Below are 22,884 nucleotides of genomic sequence, written 5' to 3' on the forward strand. Positions count from 1 at the left end.
TAATGGGCTATGCCCCCCCCCCCAACGAAATGATGCTCGAAAGAAACTGTGACTGTACTGTCCAGAGTTTCTTTCAGGCATCTCTTCGAAGAAAGTCTACCGCCCCCCCCCCGAACGAAATGGAAATTCTATAGAAAATATATACATTTTAACAGTGTCCACCCCCCCCCCCCCGAAAATTTTAGTCCGCCTCCCCGAAAATTTCAAGTGCCTTCCCCCCCCCCCCCCCCCCGAAGAAAAAAGTCTGGAAGAAACTGTGACTGTCTAATTTTTCTTATTATTCATTCTGTAAGTTCCTAAATTTTAAACTATCTTTAGTGTTGTTGGAAAAAGCCAGTATTACAGTAATCGAGTAAATAAAAATCCAATATAGAGTCTTTAAATAGTTTTTTTTTTAATATTTCCTGCATCTATGCCAATCTATGGCATAGGCAGGATTGTTTCAAGGAAAACAATGTTCTAAATCATCAAAGTTCTACTGAACAAAAATCAAATTTCGGTTACCAATGTGGATTTTTACTCCTAATACCAACAAATAGATTGTATGAAAGTTTCTTTCTTTTTAAAAATTGTGTATGGTTGTTAAGAGAATTGAAAAAAAGAAAGTTTTAAATTAAGCCCTTTAACTTTAAGCTTTGTTCACACAAAATCTTTAAGAGCCACTCTTAGGTTTAGTGCACCGGATTTCCGACTATCGCCATTGTTTGATGAAAATCGTGAAGTCATCTACTAAAAAGAAAGTAGTGTTTATGTTGTGAAGTTTGCCGTTCCTTGTATTTGTAGATAATTAATCAAGATATTAAACATGTCGCCAACCGACCCTTTAAAAATCAACAAAGTTGTCGTTCATCCTCTTGTTCTATTGAGCGTTGTCGATCATTTCAATCGAATGGGTAAAGTCGGAAATGTGAAAAGAGTTGTCGGCGTTTTACTTGGATCTAACCGGCAAGGAATTTTAGATGTCTCAAACAGTTTTGCAGGTAAACTAAAAGTTATATTTTTAAAAAAAAATTTCTAGATCTAACATAATGCAGGCTAGCTTATTTTTTGTAGAATTTAGGCCTATTTGATTTTTACAGAAAAGGGCCTAATCCTGCCTAATACTTTTTTAGTCAGTCGGTCTGTCAGTAGGCCCTTCTAACTACTTCTAAGGCTGCTAAGTTAATTTAATTTTAATAGTTAGATCAAGCATAGTACTAGATCTAGAGCTAGTAGTTGTTTTAAAAAATAAATCAAACAAGCTCCATACGGAGTATGTAGGGCCTGGTGACAGAAGATTTAAAAATCCCCAAAAAGTGGCGGCAGAATATCTAGAACAGTGGTTCCCAACCTTTTTTGAGTGGCGACCCCCTTTTATAAAAATTAAGTGACCCGCGACCCCCATAGAATTAAAAAGCCGAAATTAGTATGGAAATTAATAAGCACTAAAATAAGATTTTCTAGTAGACTGTCAATTTGAACTACTCTTGATAACTGTTTTAATACCATGAGTAAAATTGCATACTATTCACTAAACATTCGCGGTTAATTTTTTTAAAGTATTTTTTGTTAACGCCAACCTATGTCATTATCTTAATTGTGTTTTTAATTGAAAAATAGTGTTCAAAATAAAATTTTATTTTCGAAAAGTCAATCAATTTTACGTTTGGATATAAATGGTTAATACTACACCAACATTGTGTCTGAAGTTTTTCATCTTACGCGGAATCATTCTACAAATCAAAGAATTCATCTTGTAATTCATCGGGAATGCTGGCAACATCAAGGGAAGAAGAGAATGGATAATGCGTCAATGCAGATTCTTTTTTTTTCAGTTCAGAGAAATAGCGCTGCAGTTCGTTTTAAATAGATTCAAGATGCCCAGAAATTTCTTCTTTTAAAATTTTAATTATCTCACAATTAGATTCATCTACCACACTGCAGAGTTTCTCAAATTTACAATATTTCCAAGATTTATTTTCTTCGCCGATTTTGCAGCTTTGATAAAAATGCCCCGAGATTATCATGGAAAGTGATAATATTCGTTCATTTTCCCTGAAGCTTAAGGTTATGCTTATGTTATTGTTCGAACACATCTGCTAGGTATGATACTCTCTCCAACCACTCTATGTCGTTTTATATATACCAAAAGGTCTTGTTTCCTTTGCATTTCCAAGAACAATTTGATTTCAGATTTCAATTCAAAAACACAATCTACAACAATTCGTTTGACAGCCAGCGCACTGTAGTGTAGAAGAGCAGAACCTAGTGATCTTTATTCAGGTCTTTACTCAGTTCTTTGAAGGCTCCAGATTTTATATAATTTACGACTTATACTAGCAATGGACTCTTGATGGCGATTGGTGAGGGCAGTGGTTAGGGAGCTAAATCTTTTCTGCTTTCTGAAAGCCCGATTTTGACCTAAACATAGATGGTGCACCATCCGTACAAACCCTCACAGCCGTTTTAACCCATTTTAATCATCCAATTTAAAAAAAAAACGTATTTATTTTCTCCATGCTATCTTCACAAATGAGCAACTCTTCTTTGCTATCACCTGAATAAATATAGACAAAGACCAGCAACTGCGAACACGAACTCGCGTCTGCTGATTTATCAACTTGAAAAGCAAACAATGGTGAAAGCTTAATTACGGACATGTAAGAATTAACTTCACCAACTTCAACATGCAGCGTTTGATGAGATTTTCTCCTATTGCGTTTTTTTTTTTTTTGCTTGGCATTTTCTGTCGCGACTGCATGTGATGCTTGCACTAATGCTGTGTTTCCTTGTTGAAAACTTCCTGTTCGATCAAGTCTCTGACTTTTGCAACTAGCTTCATACCAACGAAAGAACTCCATATCTTTTTTGGTGTGTTTCGAATGACTCATGTCAAATGACGTTTTAGTTTTGAAGATTTCATAAACTCGTGACTGAGAACAACTTTGTACAGTACGCTTTGCTTCTTCCAGTGATGTTGGTAAAGCCGAATTTCAAAAATTCTTCTAAATATTTATGCTTTGTTTCAAATTACTAAGGTTTAGTATACCAGTTGGCGACCCCCCAGAAAACCCTTCGCGACCCCCAGGGGGGTCGCGACCCCCAGGTTGGGAACCCGTGATCTAGAATAAATCTAGGAATACAGATTTACTCACACTCATCATAGATCTGTATTTTTTTAATACTTTTGGTTTGTTTCTGTGTAAAAAAAATGTTTTGTGAGAAACTGTTAATGAAAGTGATCAGTGCCCAATGCAATTGAATTAGAGGTTTTGATTTTTTTTGCTTTATGTGCGGCAATAATTGACATTTAAATTAGCCATTTTGTTATTAATTACAAATTAGACATAGGCTAATCTATGATGTGATCTTGCAATTAAAAATAATTATTAGAAAAATATGATTAGGCCTATCTTTTTAAACAAATCCCAATTCAAATTATTCATTCATAATTACCTCTAGAAAGATTGTTCTAAAGACCTATTAGGCCCTTATCCCTATTAAATACTAAAATATTGCTAAGCAATCTAATGAAATAAATATAATTGCTGATTGTAAAACTTTTTCTTTAAGTTCCATTTGATGAAGATGATAAAGATAGATCTGTGTGGTTTCTTGATCATGATTATCTTGAAAATATGTATGGAATGTTCAAAAAAGTGAATGGTAAGTTTTAAACTTTTTATGTGTAACCATATACACTAGATAAGCGTTTACAATCTACATATTACTCTTGGTACATTAATAAACAATGTTAGAGATCTGACCATGCCCTTACTTTTTAAACAATACTCTCTGGCTAAGTTTTAATTTAAACAGATTTCACCAGATACATAAGTGTCATAAGTAAACTTTAATTTATGATATACTACAAATAAACTTATAAATATTTTTTTTATATTATAAGGGGTTATTGCATTGTGCCATCTAATGTGAGAAGATGAATTAAAAATACACCATCACTTGCAAGCTAAGAAATTAGATATGCATTGATTTTAAAAAAAAAAAACACTAAATTAAAATGCCTTATTTTTCTTCATGATTCTTAGCTCGTGAAAGAATTGTTGGATGGTATCACACTGGGCCAAAACTCCACCCAAATGATATTGCAATAAATGAATTAGTGAGAAGATATAATCCAAATTCTGTAAGTTATATTCCACTTTCAAGTTGAAGATTTATATCTATGTACACAATTACTAAAACTACTTTTAAAAAAAATTGTCTTCAGGTCCTAGTTGTCATAGATGCCAAACCAAAAGAACTGGGTCTTCCAACAGAGGCTTACATATCAGTTGAAGAAGTTCATGATGTGAGTTTATTATGTCTAAAGAAATGCACATTTGAAGTAGATAATTTAAATGCACTATAAAACTAATATAAAAATTGTCAAAAAAAAAAGACAACTTAAATTACTAGTAAATAATTGCACCTGGGAGATAAAAGCTTTTTTTAATGTAATTATCAGGATGGCACCCCAACAAGTAAAACATTTGACCATGTGCCAAGTGAAATTGGTGCAGAAGAAGCTGAAGAAGTGGGGGTAGAGCATTTGCTGAGGTAAGATTCAATATTTTAATTAATTTTTTTATATATTACCTGTATTTTGTATTATATTGCTAAGAATGTGTTTTTATACATATAAATAAATATACATGTTTTATTTGTTTAAAGAGACATCAAGGACACGACAGTTGGAACATTATCTCAGCAGGTTACGGCACAGCTAATGGGTCTTAAAGGTCTTCACTCGCACATGGATGATATCAGTAACTACTTAAAGAGCGTCGCAGAGGGCCGTCTACCTATTAATCATCAAATTATTTACCAGTTGCAGGTAGTGATTGTTTTAAGTAGCTATATTAGCATGTTTCTAGTAATTTTTTCAATTTGTGTACAGCACATGCAGAATATTATGATTGTTTTAATAGGCTATGTTAGCATGTTTGTACTAAATTTTTCAATTTGTGTACAGCACATGCAGAATACTAACTGAGTGTAATTCTTCTTCAAACTATTTAGGATGTTTTTAATCTCCTTCCTGATGTTGGTGTACCAGAGCTTGTCCATTCACTGACAGTCAGCACCAATGATCAGATGAGTGTTGTTTACCTGGCCTCTTTGGTTAGATCAATTATGGCATTACATAATCTTATCAATAACAAGGTTGGTTTTAGCTTTATCTGATCCCTTGTCTTTGTTAAAACAATAAATGCTTAAATAGTGAGTTACAATTTTAGCAATTAAAATTTATAGTACTTAAAAATATATTTTTGATCAGTAACAAGGTTATTTTTAATGACTTTTAATGATAAATGCTTACATTTTTCATGACTTTAAAAACGTTCATTGCATTTTTATCGAACTTAACTACCAATTGCTTACTAACAGTATATTCTATAATAAATTAATATATATAATGTATATATAGGCTTAGCAATTTAAAATAAAATACATATTTATAAAGTATAATAAAGACATCTGTAATTTCATCAGTATCAGATTATTTTTTTAAAAATCCCCCATTTCTCGAAAAGTGTTTAAACTTTGTCTTTTTTTTTAAATATATAAACCAGGTTCAAAACCGTGATGCTGAGAAAAATGAAGGCAAAGATCCTAACAAAGAAAAAAAAGACAAAGAAAAGGCAGAAGAAAAGACTTCAGGTGACAGTGAAAAGGACAAGAAAGATGGAAAAGATAAGAATGCTAAAGACCTGAAAAAGTCGAATAAATAAACATAGTTGTCAAAGTTTGTTGTGTGGATGAGAAAGCTTGTCTGTTCATGGACGATGAGATGTTTGAACACATGAATGTATGAAGTATCATCAACTATTTATCATTTTACTGAACTTTCTTTTGTTTAAGTTAAAATCCCTGAATGTTGTTTTGGAAACACATGGAGATATTTTTGTGAGCATACAATGACGGTTTCTATAACTTGCCAAATTTGTATTAAATTCCCTATTCAGGACACCAGTTGTAAACAAACCAGCTATAACCTTGATCATTGGCGTTTAAAATTTCAATCAACAAAAAGTTAATTTTAATGCTGTGATAAGTACAGTAGTAAGTACAGGAAGGCTTGTACCTAGTTTGTGGCACATCACTATGGGAATGATTTATAATCCATGGTTGTTAAAGATAGTCTACATATTATGTAGGCATGTTTTGCTTGTACACTGTATCTTAAGTATGCTGTATGGGAATGAAAGAATGCTACTTGAGATAAATGAATTGAAATTTTTAAGTTGACTTTTTTTTAAAAAGTGTTTTTACATTACTTTTTTTCATCTATGTTGTTGCATAGATCACATTAAATAAATAAATTAAAAAATGCTTTTTGGGGTTAAGTTTATTGAATTTTGTAAAGGCCAGTTTCAGGCTGTGAAAATACAACACCCGTTTGAATAACATTGAGAAGAGTTTAGTTAAGAGTAATAAATAAATACAGTAAAGATAACTTGAACTTTCTAATAAAATGTAAAACAACAACCGGCTTTATGGTGTTAATTTGAGCTATATTTACGGATATTTATAAAGCAAGTGATTTAAAATCTGAACTAGGCCAGTTTGTGATTGTCTTGATAACTGGCTATATCATTCTTTCAAGCAAAGTAAAACCTTAAAATAAGTGTAGGAGTAGCCGTTATGCTTTAGTCAATATGTGAAATAATAGTCCGTATTAAATAGAAGCAGCTGCCATTAAGTCTGTTACTTCATCACATTCTACATGGTCTACATTGATCTGATCTGAGCTTTGACTTGTTTCTAAATGTTCTTTCCTGAAAAAGAAAACAAAGTTTATGGAATTCTAAAGCACATAAACTTTAACCCTTTCCCCGGCAACATATTTGGTACCCTGTCCCCGGCAACTGGGTGGATTACACCCAAAGACTTTCTTATAGTAAATTCTTTTCTTTGTTCATTGTGGGGTGGGTAACAATACTGACACAGTTAAGGTATTCAGAGCATTGTGGCCATGGGGAACCCAAGACAGGTTATTGTCAATAGGAGAGCTGTAATATGATACTACAGGTTGATGGGATTCTCAAGCAAGAGTTAACCTGTAGGTGGACACATGTAGTGATTTATACTCTTTGCTGGGGCTCTGACTTGCAGTTACAGACAGAACTGTAGTTTAGAGTTACAATAGGTTAATGAAATGCAGGGGTAAGATTGCCTGTGGGAGGACATATATGGTGATTTGTACTCTTTTAGGGAGCTCTGGAATGTAGATAGAGACAGTGGAGCATTTTAGAGTAACTTGACATTAACCTCATTAGGAGTACAAATGAGGACAAAAAGGCAAAATAACTTTGTAATGCGGCTTGAAAGTTGATACTGGGTAATGAATTGATCAAACTGGGAGTGGGGTGGGTGTTCTACAGGTTGTGACCCTGAGAGTAAGGTTTATAAATAGCCATAAACATTATTGAGAACACAACAGAAACAAGTCTTGAATGCTTTTGTCTAAACTCAAGGCTAATGTTAAAGGAATATATGTGCCAGTTTTGGTATAGCAGGTGAAAATTACCAACAAGTTTTGAGTCTGAACTATCAGTATCAGAGGTAGAAGATGAAGAATTGCAGCCATCAGTATCAGAGGTAGAAGATGAAGAATGGCAGCCATCAGTATCAGAGGTAGAAGATAATCCTGGTTCAGTTTCAACCAGCTCTGATGACAAGGTCTACCCAATATACTGCATTTCAACTATCAATAATCTGTCAACAGTTGGCACACATAATGAAATGAAACTGATGTTGCAAAGTGAAGAAAAAGAAATATTTTCAGGAAAGACAAAGTAACAGTACACTGGACCACTGCCTGAAGTGCTAATCCCAGGAAAAATATAAACAGCCTGACTCAAAATATTTCTTCTGTACATGAATACAAAAAATAATACAACCAATATTTGACTGCATTAGCAGGGATGGAGAGAAAGCAATTGGAGACACTGGCACTCTGCAGAATAACAATTTAGTTGTATGTCAATTCAGTTCTAATTATTGAAGTTTTTGAAGGCAGAACTTTCTATGAAGAGATTCAGCAACTTTCTGGGTCATATTCACTTTCACAACAATTACAATAACAGTCCATCAGGCTCATGGTATATTTGCTTCCATTATGGTAGATATTCCATACAAATTTAGCAGGGTTTTATGCTTCTGGAGAGATCATTACTAATTGGGCAACAGGTTGATTTTAGAGGTGGGAGTAGATTTATCTAATACATACCAAGCAATTCCGATAAGTATGGAATTAAAATATTTAGGGCATGTGACTCATGTAACACCACTAAAAGGGTGCCCATATTTTTTCAAAGAAAACTAAAGTTCCCTGCCAGCAAAAGGAAATGTCCAGTTATTTAAATTTTAACTAACAACTGTGCTCTCTGATGCGCAAATTATTAAAACGTTCTACTGTTCTATTATTTTATTACTAAAGTTGATTACTTCAATCCTGTTTGATATTTTTGTTACTCAAATACCTTCAGATTGTTAATTTATAGTTAAACTTAGAACATTTAACACAATGACTTAACCCACAATGAGTAAAAACAAATATTTAGAAGCCAGTTTATAAGTTATAAATATTTTTTCCATTCAAAATTGTGTACGGGTGTGTAAAACCCAGTTGCCAGGGACCGTATAAAAAAATTTCAAACCCTCATAAAAAAAATTTTTACGCATATTTTTTAAATTTACAACCTCCAATGTGTTCATTCCAACCACCTTATAGATGGGAATAAGGCCCAGAAAAATTTATAAAACGAGACTCGAGATATGAGCAAAAATATAGCGACTTCGGGTCGATTACACCCAGTCGCCGGGGAAAGGGTTAATGTGGGTCTGCAGCTCAAAGAATTGCAAATAAGCCATTAAGTAAACTTTGTGCCTCACTGTGAGAATCAAATTCAGTGCTGTTAAATAAAATACCATTTATGGTATCTTGAAGTATGTTCAAAATTCAGGAAATTTTATAACATACCAAATGATAGGGAATCTATCTGCTATATCCTCCATTGAATATATACCAGCTTCTATCTGCTTGATGCACCATGAAATGAAGGCAATTCCTAGTTCCTAAAATAAAATGAAGATGTAAATTTTAACATTCAACATTTTTAACATTATTCTGCTCTACATTAAAAATGTATAAAAATTGAAGCAAAAAGTTTAAAAATGAAATTAGAAGTTTATCCTTTTTTTTTGTTTTGATTAAAACTACATTTTCATACAAGAACATTAAGGGGTAAATGACATAGACAAATAAATTCTGCAAACCTTCCACTGGGCTATTACTGAATCACTCAACCCAAGCCATTCTTGTATATCTTTCAGCCGTTTTTCTACCTGTTAGATAGAAATACTATTTACTTGTGATTTTTTAAAATTAATTTTTGGAAAAAGGGTCATACACAGCGAAATTAATATGGATAAAGTCTGAAATTTTTAAAAGAAGTAAGTGTGAGCAAGTTTTAAGTAAAAATATGGGGTTATTCATGAATATTTTTTTTTCCCAAGAAGGTCAGAAATACAACAGGTAAACAGTTTAAACTTTAAAACCAATTGTGTGAACAAAAATATTCTGCTTCTATGTTTAACCCAAAATATCTGGCTTACTTTGCCTTTTATAACAACATGTAATAGAACAGGGTGGGAGACTTGTTAGTAACATAAAAGCCAAATTTTAAAATTTCTCATCCTATGCACTAACTTCATCTCCAGAAGTACTAAAAACTAGCTTCAGTTTATTCTCAAACAACATATCAATTATTAGATACATGAGTCCCCATGGTAGAGTTTATCCATTATTTATCCCTGACAGGAATTTTGTTAAACACATATATATATATATATATACCATTTTAAAATTTGAAACAACATGAGGTGATTGTCCAAAAAAAAAACAACTAAAACTAAACATGAGACAGCTGTTATTTATGCCACTGGTCCCTAAACTTGAGTTCTAAACTGTGAAGGCAACAAGGCATATTTCTGACCACACAATCCTATCATGTGGTGAGGACACAAAAAAGGTGGCCTTTATTTCAGCTACAATTTAGACATTCAAGTTTTAAAAAAAATAGTCTTGAAATAGTTGCATACCTGTGATCTAGCTTTAGAATCAGAATAACTACTTTTGTTCTTGATGACAGCAGCACCAAAACTACGAGCTTTTTCTCGAATAGCTCTGCATATTATGTACCTACATCAGATTGCAGTAAAATATGAATCGGTTATGAAAATTAACAAAGATACTTATGACCAGTAAAGATGTATATTATTAACATATAATTGGTTGTTAAATATTAAAATGTTTCCCCAGCTTGAATAAATTTCAATCTTTTTGTCAGCTTAACAGAGAGTGTTTTATTTTACCCTTACATTGATGAATTGTTTTTTGTTACCAGAATCTTATAAAAAGATTACCCATACAAATCTTCAACTGTTATATCAAACTGTGTATATTCTATTACATCTTACTAGAACATTATTTTTGTGATAGATTTCAATTTCAAAACTAATAAACATATCCTAACAGGAATTATTATAGAAGGTTTTTACATTTGTTCAACTATTTTGTATAATCTCTTGCAAGAATAAAAAAATTGATTAGAATTATGGAATCTATATTTATTAACTACATACCAAACTGTTTTCTTTTTAAGTAAACCTATGACAATGTTGCTCTCATCTAAGAAGTAAAGAACTTCACCCTCGTACTGGTAGCCCTGTCTAATCTAGTTAAGGTGGTTTTATAATAAACAACTAGGTTAAGTAGAATATGTTATACTATAATTTGTTAATATGCTATTAGTTCTATTCAAATTCTTTTAAATTCTAGGCAAATGCTTTATTCAGCTGGGATTGTCAGCAAAAACTAAATTCAGATTAATTAAAAAACATGAAAATAAAAATTCATTTTAATAGACTCAACAATAAATAAACTTTTAATTATTTTAACTTTTTAAATCTTAATTTAAAAAAAAAAAGTCATAGTTTTATCAAAAAACCTCATGAGTAACAATAATTATAATGGTCAACAGAGCATCAAGTTAACTCAAAAAAAACAACCTCAAATACCTTGTATGCTGACAATTAATTTTAGAAGTTATATAAGATATTTACCTGTTTCATCCTTTTTTGTATATCATCACTTCCAATAACTTCATAATCTATTGTTGACAAGCCTAAAGCTTTTGCAATCTATTGAGTAAAATATCCTAACATTAACACCTATAACTAGTTGAATTATTGATTTTACAAATTATTCCTTCATTTAATTTTTGTGTTAGATGGTAACATTTAGAAATTAGCGTATTCAGTTACATTAGTATGGGATGGCATGACCAAGTGGTAGAGTGCTCGACTGTGAATCTCTGTCCAAAATGAGTCAGTAAAACGTCCCTGAGTTCACGCAATTCTGATGGATTCCACACTCACGTTAAAGAAAATCAAGGCGGCAGGGCATAGTGTTGACTACACCATCTCTTTATATGACGCAGTCTAGAAACATATGTACGCTACTACATTTGCACTTTGGGCATTAGGGTCTGAAAGGGGAACTTTATTATATTGGTAAATTATACAGTTTTAAAGTCCACTATAGCTAAGCCATAGCTGACCTCTATTCCTATGTGTGGTGGCACAGTGCAGAGCTTCTGGTCTGGCATAGGCTCCAGTTCTGTAGATGTCCATGTTATAAATTTAACTACAGGTCTGTTGGAAAAATTACATAAGTAAATAATAATAAGGCATCATGCACATATAATATATAACGTAACATTAATGTGATATTTTATTTACCAATCTCCCCCTACCCCACAAAGGTTATCGGACTAATAAAGTATATCTCTGCTTCCTTCATTTTTATTAAATACATGCAGGAGACAGTATTTTAGCTCTTCTACATAGTAAGATCATATTGAAAACTTTAAATAACAAATAAGCACTATTAAGTCACATTACTAAACAATCTGCAGTAAGAAAACCTTAATACAGCCAATTTCATAGCTCAACGTACTTATCTAAGTATGAAAGATTTTCAACATGTTGATGCTTTGGTGATAATATTTCAAAAACAGCAGTAAACCTAGTCACAACAAGAAATCTCAACAGCCTGCAAAAAAAAAAGGTTGTATTTGTGTCCAATAAAATTTTTAAAAAGTGTTTTGTTAAATATTAATTAAACAACATAATCAGAATACCTTTCTTTTTGTGATGCTTCCATATTTTCTAAAAAATCCATAATTGAGTGGCAAACCTCAGAAGCTATCCTATATCTGTCTCCTTTATAAAATGATATATCCCCTGAAATGTAAAATTTGCTTTGATCAAAATATGTGCATTAATCTGGATGTTTTTAAATTGCTAAAAAAAAATCTAAAGACATAGGCCTGGATGGTTAGATAATTATAACAAATATGTGTTTTAATAGTCATCCCATTTAAGTAATACAACATTCACCTTAATTTGACTGCCAGAAAGTTGTTTAAAGATTGATACAGTAAAATAATAAAGTAAATCTCATATAATATAACCCCCCCCCCCCCCCCCCAGCAGTTAGTGTGTAGCATAAAATAAATACACAATGTTTGTAGCCTTTGTAAATGTTATCAGTAAAACCTACCTCTATTTCTAATAAGTATGTGAACATTTTTAGAACCAGCACATATAAGAAACTGGCCATCAAGTTGTATACAGCTCATATGAGCAGCCTCTCCATTTGCTTTTCTTGTAGCTACTACTCTTTTGGCTGCATCAAGAGGCTGTTGGTATTTTAAAGAAAAAAAATAAACCGGGAGTGATCTACCCTAAACTTTCTCGAATATTCTTATGTAAAATAACAGGGGATGGGAACTCGGGCTATAGACATGATTTTTAATCCATTTTAAATACTTAAAGTTTTAAAAATAGAATAAAATCTCGTAGACAGATTAATTGCACACCAAGTGAACGCCAAATAAAAACGCGTATAATAGTGCGCAATATTATTAGTACTTTAAAAATTTACATTAGTTTTTTGAGAAATCGGAAGTAGCGTAAATTACTACTTCCAGTCAACGGAAATTACTCAAAATTTAATAGAAGGTAGAGAATTAGATCTTTTACTTACATGTGAAATTTCATTTATCTATCTGAAATAGTACTCAAGTTATAGGCTTTTGAAAAATTCAAAGTAGGAAAAGTACCACTTCCGGTTGTCGGAAATCGCTCAAAAGTTGATACGGATCTACGATTTTGATATAATACTTCTTTATGAAATTTCATCAACCTAGCTGTAACGGTACTCAAGTAATCGTGTTTACACACGGACATACAGACACACAGACACACACACACACAGACATACGGACAAGATTGCAAAATTATGTTTTTCCGTATCAGTGAGGTGTAAAACGTCGAGATCTGTAAATATCTCGATTTTTATTTTTGCACGATTACAATACTTTCTCTATACTTCGTATATACGAGAAAGTAAAAACAGCGTATTACAACTTAAAAATATTTTATTACAAAAATTACATGGGTTCCTTTTAAAGTAATTATTTCCAAAGAATACAAAACATTTTTACTTTAATAAAATATTTTTTCCAAGTGACATTATCTCCCTTGTCTCTGTCATCATCATCCCCCAAGCCTCCAGTAAACTTTTTAAGAGCATACAGAATACATCTTGATCCTTTGTTAGGTCCTCTTGTAATCCTTAAGAAACAGTTTCCTCTTGCAACCTATTCAAGATATACAGTAATGATTATTTGATTAGAATAATTAGAGAAAATTAAAAATTAATCCTTATATACTTTTCAAAATTTGGGTCTTGAGTGATCAGTAGAAAATACTAAAAAAAATTAGGGTTGATGTTAAAATTACTGAAATTAATTTATATTACATTAGGAAAAAAAATTTTTTATTTTAAAAATTTAAATAATAAGTAGCACTAACCCGGTCCCTGACCAATGTGTATGTATCATAAATAGAATCATCAGGTCCCCTGGCACAAAATACTTTAGCATCGATTAATTCCCCTGAGCAATTTTTCGGTAATATCCAATCTGGTACATCAGTGTTTACCAGCTTTAGATATTTGAGTCGCTTTGCCCATTCTATCCAGCTAAAATTGAAATGTATTCTCATTTTATTTTTATGACAATTTCATAGCCATAGTAGTTAACTTATACTTACAAAAAACTTGCATGCACATTTTAAAATCTGATTGGAGCCTAGATCTAGCTAAGTTAACAAAATTAATCTGAACTTGGACAACATTCATTCCTTATGATGTAGGGATCATACTAGTATATTACCATCTAATTAAAACAATCATTGTAGGCCTATTAATTCTTGGTTTATAAAACATTTTCTACCTCTAGCCGCAATTCCTCCCCCACCCCCCATTCCAGGTTTTGCCTATTTAAATTGGTTTAAAATTAAATGAAACTTAATTGCTTATGCTTAATTATTTTTTGCTGTTTTTTTAGCAACAAAAATTCAGAAGTTCTCTGTTTTTATTAAAATTTACAGTTTAGTAATAGAAAAATTAATACTCGGCCTAAATTAAAGTATAGTGAATAGTTTACTTTTTGTGAGAGTATCAACATTTTTACAAGCTTTTATTTAACTCTCTTCCTCTGTCTTAAGTCGTCAGTCGACAGTCTGTCGTCAGTCTAGATAGAAACGTAGGAGTGAAAATTCGGACAGTTCTACTTGATCGATACGATTCACACTTGGCACGTGGGTCAAGACATGAAGACAATGCAATCTGAAACTAAATTTGACTTAATTGGATGCCTAATTAATTTTTTATGAATTAATTAAAATTTGGACCGAATCAATAGGCATGTCTATCCAACCACACCACACGCGTCATCACTTTCAATAGCTGCGCCATCACCTTCAGTAGGCGCGCCATCACGTTCAATAGACGCGCAATGGTTTTTAGTCATGTCACATTATTGTAAATAAAACATGTAAAGTACTGAAAAAAAAATTCATAAAAAACGTTTTAATAACAAGCTTTTATGTAATGATGCACTAAAAAGTAGAAAATAAATTATACACTACTATTTAAATTACTATAAAGAAAAGCGTGGGTCTCTTCTCAAATATTAGTAAAGTTATCCAATAGGTACTAAAGTACTAAAGTGACCCATGCTTTTCTTTATAGTAATTTAAATAGTAGTGTATAATTTATTTTCTACTTTTTAGTGCATCATTACATAAAAGCTTGTTATTAAAACATTTTTTATGAATTTTTTTTTTTTTAATGTTTTGGTTATGACTTTTTCCAATATTGTTGAATAAGGCTTGGTAAAACCTTAGTTTAGCGTCGGTTATTATTCCGGAATCGTATAGCAGTAAAAAACAGTAAAACAATGCCAAAGTCTGTCACACACTTCCGGAATTCACCGGAAGTACTGTAAACCATACTTTATTTGGCGTCATCTTTTATTTTTATACAGAATGTTTAAAATTTGGATAGATTTATTTTTGTAATAATTTTTACATTTTGTAATCATTTTTACTATTTTCGTAATCTAGATTTGTTTTACTTGGCCTAGCAGCTAGATATCTAGCTAGATCTAGAACTAATTAATTAATGGTCGCAAATCCGCTGCAAGCAAAAAACATTAAATTATTACATTTGACTTCATTATTTATATTAATATATGTTTTTATTTTTAGATCTACTAATTTAAATCTACTATTATATTTATTCTTGTTTCCTTTTGTCGATTAAACTTAAAAAATTAAAACATTAATTTACTACAATCACTTTCAATTTATTTATATTTCAATGGTCAAATAAACCATGGTTTACCGTAACTCTAGTAAAGTCTAGTTACCGACACTCAACAAACATTACCCGATAATTTCCGACGCTAAACTGAGGTTTTACCTAAGGCTTATTCCCTTCCATACTTATTAATAATATTAACTATACTTTAAAATAAATACAGTACTTACTTACTAAAAACTTAAACTTAAACTACTAGATCTAGATTTCTATAAATTACTATAATTCTATCTTTTATTAATTGAATTAGGCCTAGGCCTATACATTACTATGCAATTTTATCCTATTTTCCTATTCTTAAGTGATTCTACTAGTTAAGTAAGAATAAGGGCAATAAACATTAAACAAACTATTTATTTACTAGTCTAGATCTAGATTCTATTTGTTACCAAACTGACCTTTCAACTTTGATTGTTTCTGTTTCCTTATCAAATTTCGTGTCAATTGATTGAAAGTAGTTACTAACTTCATCTCGATAGAGTGAATCAACAGAAGGAATAATTGATTTAAAATCAAAAGAATCCACAGGATCATTCATCGAATTGATCAGATCATCCATCATTAGACGTTTAAATATTGTAAGAGTGACACTAGTGACTGGTATCTATCTCAAATTATCACCAAACATTGCACAACTCACAGACACTTGCGTCTATTAGTAACACAAAAAAATTGCTTTAAATACCGAAAACTAACATAAGTGGGTCATGTCTGGGTTTACTATATTGAGCTTTTTTACCAGGTGCTATTAAAAAAAAAATCCTTACAGACCTTGAGTCTATATTTACTGAAAGATTAACGTTTTCTTGATTTTTACCCCACTTCTCTCTAGCGTCACTAAGCTAACACTAAGACCATCCCCATCACCGTTGTCCCTGCCTTTAAGTTTTACTATTATTAACTGTCTGTATTTGATTTTGAGCATTTGTAGAGGAATATATTTTGAATTTGGGTCAACTTAATTTTATATTGTTGGGCATTCCTCTGGAAAAGAAGTTATTGTATAGTGTGTGTGTGTGGGGGGGGGGGGGGGGGGAATTAAGACCCATTTTTCTTAAAAACACTTCACCCACACATATTTTGCACTTATTTTTTTGTATCAGTGGTTTTCTTAAAAAGCAAACTGGATTATCATTTAGTTATTAAGTATATTGATTGATTTATACTATTTACACCAGAAAAAAAAAAGAAAAATAAGCTCTAAAATAATGTTTAAAATAAGAATGTTATTTCACACTGACTCCCTCCCCCATGGCCATTGTCAGACCCCCCACCTCCCCATCCAAGTTTTTGGAAATAAATTGTTACCAATATATGATAATGAAATTACATAAAATCTAATGCATCTTATGAAATAACTCATATTAAAAAAAAAATACTTTAAAATCTTACATATGGAGAGACTGCATAACCACTGTGCCCTACCACCTTTACTTTTACCTACTAGCACCAAGTACCCATCATAACTAGGTAGACTCCAGAAGATTCTACGGACTTGAGTGCGTACATCAAATACAAAAAGTTTGGGTTAGTAATCAGGTGCTCTACCACTCAATCAAATTAAATTACTATATTCACAGTGATTTTAAATATTATAAACTGACAATTTATTTCAAAATACTGCTAACCTTGTGCTTGAGGATACTGAATGATAAAACTAAAAGATTTTTTTTTGAGTTCTTTATAGCCAGTATTTTTATTTTTACTAAGTCTAATGATTTATGTACTAAACCTTAACAAAATACTGTTCTGTTATTGGAAGTAAACTGTTAAAAATAGCTGTAATTGCAACCTGATGTTATGCTTTACTAGTGCACTTAGATTTGTTACTATGAATTGGCACTGTATTAGTATTATGTACAGAATAATAAAAATCAGTACTTATGGGCATTAATTATTGATATTTTAGTAAAAAAATCCACTTATGGATCAAACTATTTAGATCCATTCAAAATAGATGTCTTAATATTTTAATAACAACATTTTAGAATAAATAGAAAATAAATATACATATTTTTAAGATATATTTTTATTCCTGGGATTACAATTATGCATAGTGCAAATCAATGGTTGGCAGAATGTATTTATCTCTTTTATTACCCTATGGTTTTAAAGCTTTTTTTTTAAGTAACTGACTATACTAAAATATAAATAAGTGAAAATTCATCTACATTTGTAACATTTGATTTATTTTTTGTATCAACTTAATGGATCATTGCCATACACTTAGTCAATAATTAAATACAACTATTTCACAAAACAAAATGCACCATACTCCCTACAACAAAAGATAATGGTTTCAACAAAGAAGTCTAAAATCTAAGAAAAACAACATTGAAGCTGTTTATAAACTTCTGCGTTTCTTAGATAACTGGTTTAAAATGTTTATGTATAATGACAGATGAGCAGAGAATATTATAGAAAATTATAAGATTACATACACAAAAAAGACTCCCATTATCCATACTAGAAATTTTAAAAACAAATGTGACACAGTAATGTTGATGTGTTTATTATAGCTGGAAAAAGAGAACCATGCATAATCTTTTGCACACTCATTCAACTAATATCTCTTACACTCCACTTATGTAGGGTCAATTATACTCACATATTAAATGAACATAGTCAATAACAGTCTTACACAACGCTTCATGCATGTAAAATTCATTAAAATATAAGCAAGAATGCAAATAAGCAACAAATCATGTTTTCAAATGAGCGTAAAAGGTATTCAGAAAGATACTGACAACATACTCATACACATCCAGAAACTATACAAGACCACTAACTCTAAAAATGCTTTTTAAAGAATTTAATTTTTGTCTCGTTCTTTTTCAAAGTGATACTTAACACCAATTACATTGAGAATATCTCAAAAATCTTAAAATTTGGTCCCATCAGTATTCATGACATTTTATGTTTATATTATTACAACAAGAGTACTGGACTAGAGCATGCAAAATAATAAAATAGACAAAACAAACAAATTATTCACAGGCTGACCCAGCAAATTTACATAAACAAAACAATTTCATAAGTAAAACCATTGCATATCAGAAGTTATTAGAACTTTCTGCAAACCTCAGCACGCTCATGCATTCACAACATTCTAAATTTCCAGAGTGTCGGTAACTAAGAAAAGTCATTTTTAGGTAAATCATTTTTTACCTTTTGTTCTTAAAGAATTTTAAGCAAAAAAAAATACACCTTTGAATAATTAGAGATGACAATCACAAAAAAAAAATATGTTGTTAAAAGAGTATGCAATCTCAGTTAAAGCAATAAAATTGTTCATTTCTTTTGTCAGTTCAGTTTTCCTTATTAAATTTTAGCAGTGACCGAGCACAAAAATATAGTATATTGTGTAACTGGAAGGGCAGGGGTAATAATTTTATAAAACATATAAGCAAGAAAAAAAATTATTATTTCTTTTGTTGAACAGGGAGGTAAAGCTTGAACTCTGCTGGTAATTCATCTTCTGAGTACAATCTATCAGAGAAGTAGACCCTGCGGATTCTGCAGTTTGCATGGATCTAGAAAGTAAAATAAAAGAACAAAATTATTCATCTTAACTACCTACAATCCCTCTCTCCAGATTCTGAAAATAGAATAGTGTCTCAGAACATTATAAAAAAGATAATTACTTTAAAATTTTAAACCAAGTACATAACATTATATATATATCTCACAATTCCTACCATAAACAATAGTGTTGCAAAATTTTTTTTACCTGCACTCGAAGAGTTTCAATGTAGTTTGTGCCATATGCCCTACGTGTGAAGTCAGACAAATTAAACTGAATTTGATTCCAGCCATCATCCAACCTCATGGGCATGGTGCAGATGAATGGCTTTACTCTCGTTGTGCTTTGGTAATTACTAGCACGAAACCTCCTTCTAACATTCTTATCATCTAGTACCTGTGAAAATAATCCACAATACATTTGAAATACAATTGTAACTTTAAAGAAAAATACAGTTATCTGGAAATGAAGGCATTTCAAAATACAGATCAGAAACAGTCAGTTTATTTCATAACTAAAAATGTTTGTAATTGCATCCTAAAGAACATTTAAAATCTTTCAGCCAATAGGTAGCACAAATCTTGTAAAGTTGAATAATTGTAAGATAAATACAATGCTTACCTGCACTTCAAATGTAAAGTACTTCTTTAAATTTTTGATGATCATCACTAAAAATGGTAGTTTAATGCCAAGAGTCTTTTTGGGGTCTGCTGGACATGTGATGTATGTAGTACTACATAGAGAAAAACAGAATGTTCATATTTAATGAATTCAGTAATGGCAAAATGATGGTATACAATGTTAAACAATTTTAGTTAAAAAGTGTTAAAAACAATATTCATTAATCATAACAGTTAGGCCCTAAGTGAATTATAAATTGAAGTAGTTTTAAGCGTGTGAAAATATTGGAATAATTATAAATCAATTTAATCAATTTGTAGCAACAATCATTACCTGACATTTGTACCAACGATTTCTAAAACTAAAGACTGAATGTCATTGTCTGTTATACGCTTGATGTGGCCATTTCGAACCTGAAATGAAATGATAATAAATGATGTTACAAATACAATTAACATTATGTTAAAAGGGTACCCATCTGTGTAAATAGTGGATGCTTTACCGAAATCAAGTGTTATGCTTAAGTATGCTGAGTGATGCTAAACCTAAGTAAGACGAGATTAAATTTTAGTCTCTGTTCTTAGTTTAATTATTGTCTGAGAGTTTGGAATGTAAGTTTAGTTCGATTTAAGTGCCGGTATTGAGTTTAAAAAGTTAAAGGCCTAGAATAAATACTCATATAGCCATAATAATTTATTAATAATCATGATTTTACTGATAAATAAATTGTACACATAGGCCTATTTAATATTTATTAAGTTCAGAACAAATAAAAAACAGTAAACTATTAGATCTAATTACTAATTATTTTAATACTTAATCAGATCTAATTTTAGTTGATTATTAATTATTAATTATTAATTCAATCAAGAAAAATCAAGCCAAACTACTTTTGAAAGACTTTTCAACATTAATTTCAAATTTGTCTTTAATCTTCAGAAGCTTCAAAACTCTGCAATGAGTTTTATTGAAATATTTACTAATTACTTTTTAAGCTAATGACCAGCAATAGCATATAAGAGTAATATCAACGTTTGCGTTGCTAGTTGCTAGGCACGCCAAAGAATCTTTTGTTTACACTCAGATCTAAAAGATTTTTTAAAAATACAAGTTAGTAAAAGTGTTGAATTTTTTAAAAATAATTAAATTATGACTTACCTTTTTGTCCCAAATCTGTAATGGTTTGCTTCCAATACTGTAAAGTATCGATAAGAACCCACTCTGAAAGGTGTTCTTGAACATTGTAATGCTTGAAAGAAGCGATGGATGTTTATTAGTTAGAAGAGAGTCTCCTAGGTATGTTATAACACCCAACACAGCCCTCTCACTCGATGTTCCTGTAGTCAAGTGAAGATTATCTTATGTGAGAAATTAATTTTGTACGTCGTTAAGGGACTATTCTTTCCGGTGTAGTAATACAGGTTGCTATATTAATAATTGTAAAAACAAAAACACTAAAAGTATGTCTAAAAGTGTTTAAAACAAAATTAAATTAAACAAAAAGAAATAATATAACTTTAAAATTTTCATATATATCATATAAAGATATTTTGGTGACTTGAAACAGTTATATTCAGCGCAATCGCGTATTTATAAAATTAGTAAAACGATTTCCGGTTCTCCTTCGCAACACGCGTATCCGAGGGTTTGAGTGTTTTACCGGAAACCGCTGTCGCGTGGGCACCGAAGTCGTACGAAGTCGAACGGTGCTCTGTTAAATAACAGTTAAACCTAATTAGATCAAGATCGAAATCAAAACAAAACAATACATTTTAGAGTAACTGTATTTATTTATCTTAATTTTTATATCGTAAAAATAAAGCAAATTTAAAGGGCATTAATAAAGAATGAGTGATAAGCGCACCCCGTTAATAATTATTTAGGACTTAGGAGTAGGCTCTAAAATTTTAAACATATTCCGCTTATATATTATAGGCCCTCTGCAGTTCCATATTTAATAAAGCCCAATTATTACTTAATAAAAATTGTTATTAAATCAAAACTCCAAAGTTGTGTTATTTTTTTGTCGATGGCTAATCACAAGGTTTGCAATTATAGGCCTTTTTAAAATATTAAAACGCGCATTCGCCACATTTTCCTACTCAACTAATATCGTAATATCATACAATATGGCCTATATTCATCAGAGTAGTGGCAATGGTAAAAAAAAAGTTATTGGTCTTTTAAATTGTGTTGATACTTCTTTTTTTTCCCTGTTCGCCATTTTATCTAGATCTAATACCGAAGTCGAATTAAAGCGTAAACGGGAAAGTCGATTTTAAAATGTTTACGGTTGCCATATGCCTATCCATAATTGATGTGGAGAAGATTGGAAGCCGATAGATTCGCCGAAAGGGATATTTCTCCGTGCAACTAGTTAACAAACTATTTTTTTGTTATAGAAACACCAATATTTTACGTCAAGTCTGCGTGCCTTAAAAAGATCTATATTTTCCAACACACTATTAGGATGGTCATCCATAAATGACGTCACGCTTTTTTGGGACGATTTTTACCTCCCCCCTCCGTTACACATCGTCACAAATAAACCAGACCCCCTAAAATGACGTCATACCTCATCCTACAACCCTCCTCAAAATTGCAGTTGAATGTTTCTTAAAACAGCGATACTTTTCCCAAATATTGTCTGAACTCTGTCAACATAGAGTATTTTAATCAATTTCTATTACAATTTATTAAAACAATTTTCTATAACGCGATATAACGGCTAAAATTCGTTTTCTAGCATTGCTTTTTTTTATAATGCAAAAGTGTGACGTCACACCGTCTGAACACCCCTCCCCCTCTTCACATACCGTCACAAAATTACGGACCCCCTCCCCCCTACGAGTTTGACATCATTTATGGACGACCCCTAGGTTGACAACATTAGCTCATTTGAAAGACTTTTGTTGCTGTAAATTGTAATAAAACCTGACCAATGTAGTCTACTATTAAA

General features: G+C 31.3%; 3 protein-coding genes across 3 annotated transcripts; 1 reads left to right on the forward strand and 2 right to left on the reverse strand.

The window, feature by feature from the left end:
• Nucleotides 1–685: 685 nt before the first annotated feature.
• On the forward strand, nucleotides 686–6,315 carry LOC131950664 (26S proteasome non-ATPase regulatory subunit 7). The gene is made up of 8 exons (XM_059312881.1): nucleotides 686–980; nucleotides 3,553–3,645; nucleotides 4,029–4,126; nucleotides 4,211–4,291; nucleotides 4,448–4,539; nucleotides 4,654–4,816; nucleotides 5,002–5,145; nucleotides 5,556–6,315. The coding sequence occupies exons 1-8, from the start codon at nucleotides 806–808 to the stop codon at nucleotides 5,712–5,714; spliced, it is 1,005 nt and encodes a 334-aa protein (XP_059168864.1). The 5' UTR covers nucleotides 686–805; the 3' UTR covers nucleotides 5,715–6,315.
• A 19-nt stretch (nucleotides 6,316–6,334) lies between these two features.
• On the reverse strand, nucleotides 6,335–16,438 carry LOC131950663 (uncharacterized). Its single transcript, XM_059312880.1, has 13 exons — nucleotides 16,180–16,438; nucleotides 13,930–14,098; nucleotides 13,560–13,715; nucleotides 12,614–12,752; nucleotides 12,192–12,294; nucleotides 12,008–12,103; nucleotides 11,610–11,703; nucleotides 11,113–11,190; nucleotides 10,633–10,724; nucleotides 10,090–10,189; nucleotides 9,265–9,333; nucleotides 8,969–9,063; nucleotides 6,335–6,761 (listed from the first exon to the last, which is right to left on the reverse strand). The coding sequence occupies exons 1-13, from the start codon at nucleotides 16,341–16,343 to the stop codon at nucleotides 6,662–6,664; spliced, it is 1,455 nt and encodes a 484-aa protein (XP_059168863.1). The 5' UTR covers nucleotides 16,344–16,438; the 3' UTR covers nucleotides 6,335–6,661.
• A 1,512-nt stretch (nucleotides 16,439–17,950) lies between these two features.
• Nucleotides 17,951–21,309, reverse strand: LOC131950672 (cilia- and flagella-associated protein 20). Its single transcript, XM_059312892.1, has 5 exons — nucleotides 21,084–21,309; nucleotides 20,259–20,338; nucleotides 19,926–20,037; nucleotides 19,512–19,700; nucleotides 17,951–19,314 (listed from the first exon to the last, which is right to left on the reverse strand). Exons 1-5 carry the CDS (start codon nucleotides 21,165–21,167, stop codon nucleotides 19,204–19,206), a joined length of 576 nt encoding a protein of 191 aa, XP_059168875.1. The 5' UTR covers nucleotides 21,168–21,309; the 3' UTR covers nucleotides 17,951–19,203.
• Between the last annotated feature and the right edge of the window lie 1,575 nt (nucleotides 21,310–22,884).

Source organism: Physella acuta, unplaced genomic scaffold (assembly GCF_028476545.2).
Source record: "Physella acuta isolate Inbredline_101_S28 unplaced genomic scaffold, ASM2847654v3 ptg000775l, whole genome shotgun sequence".
NCBI lineage: Eukaryota > Metazoa > Mollusca > Gastropoda > Physidae > Physella > Physella acuta.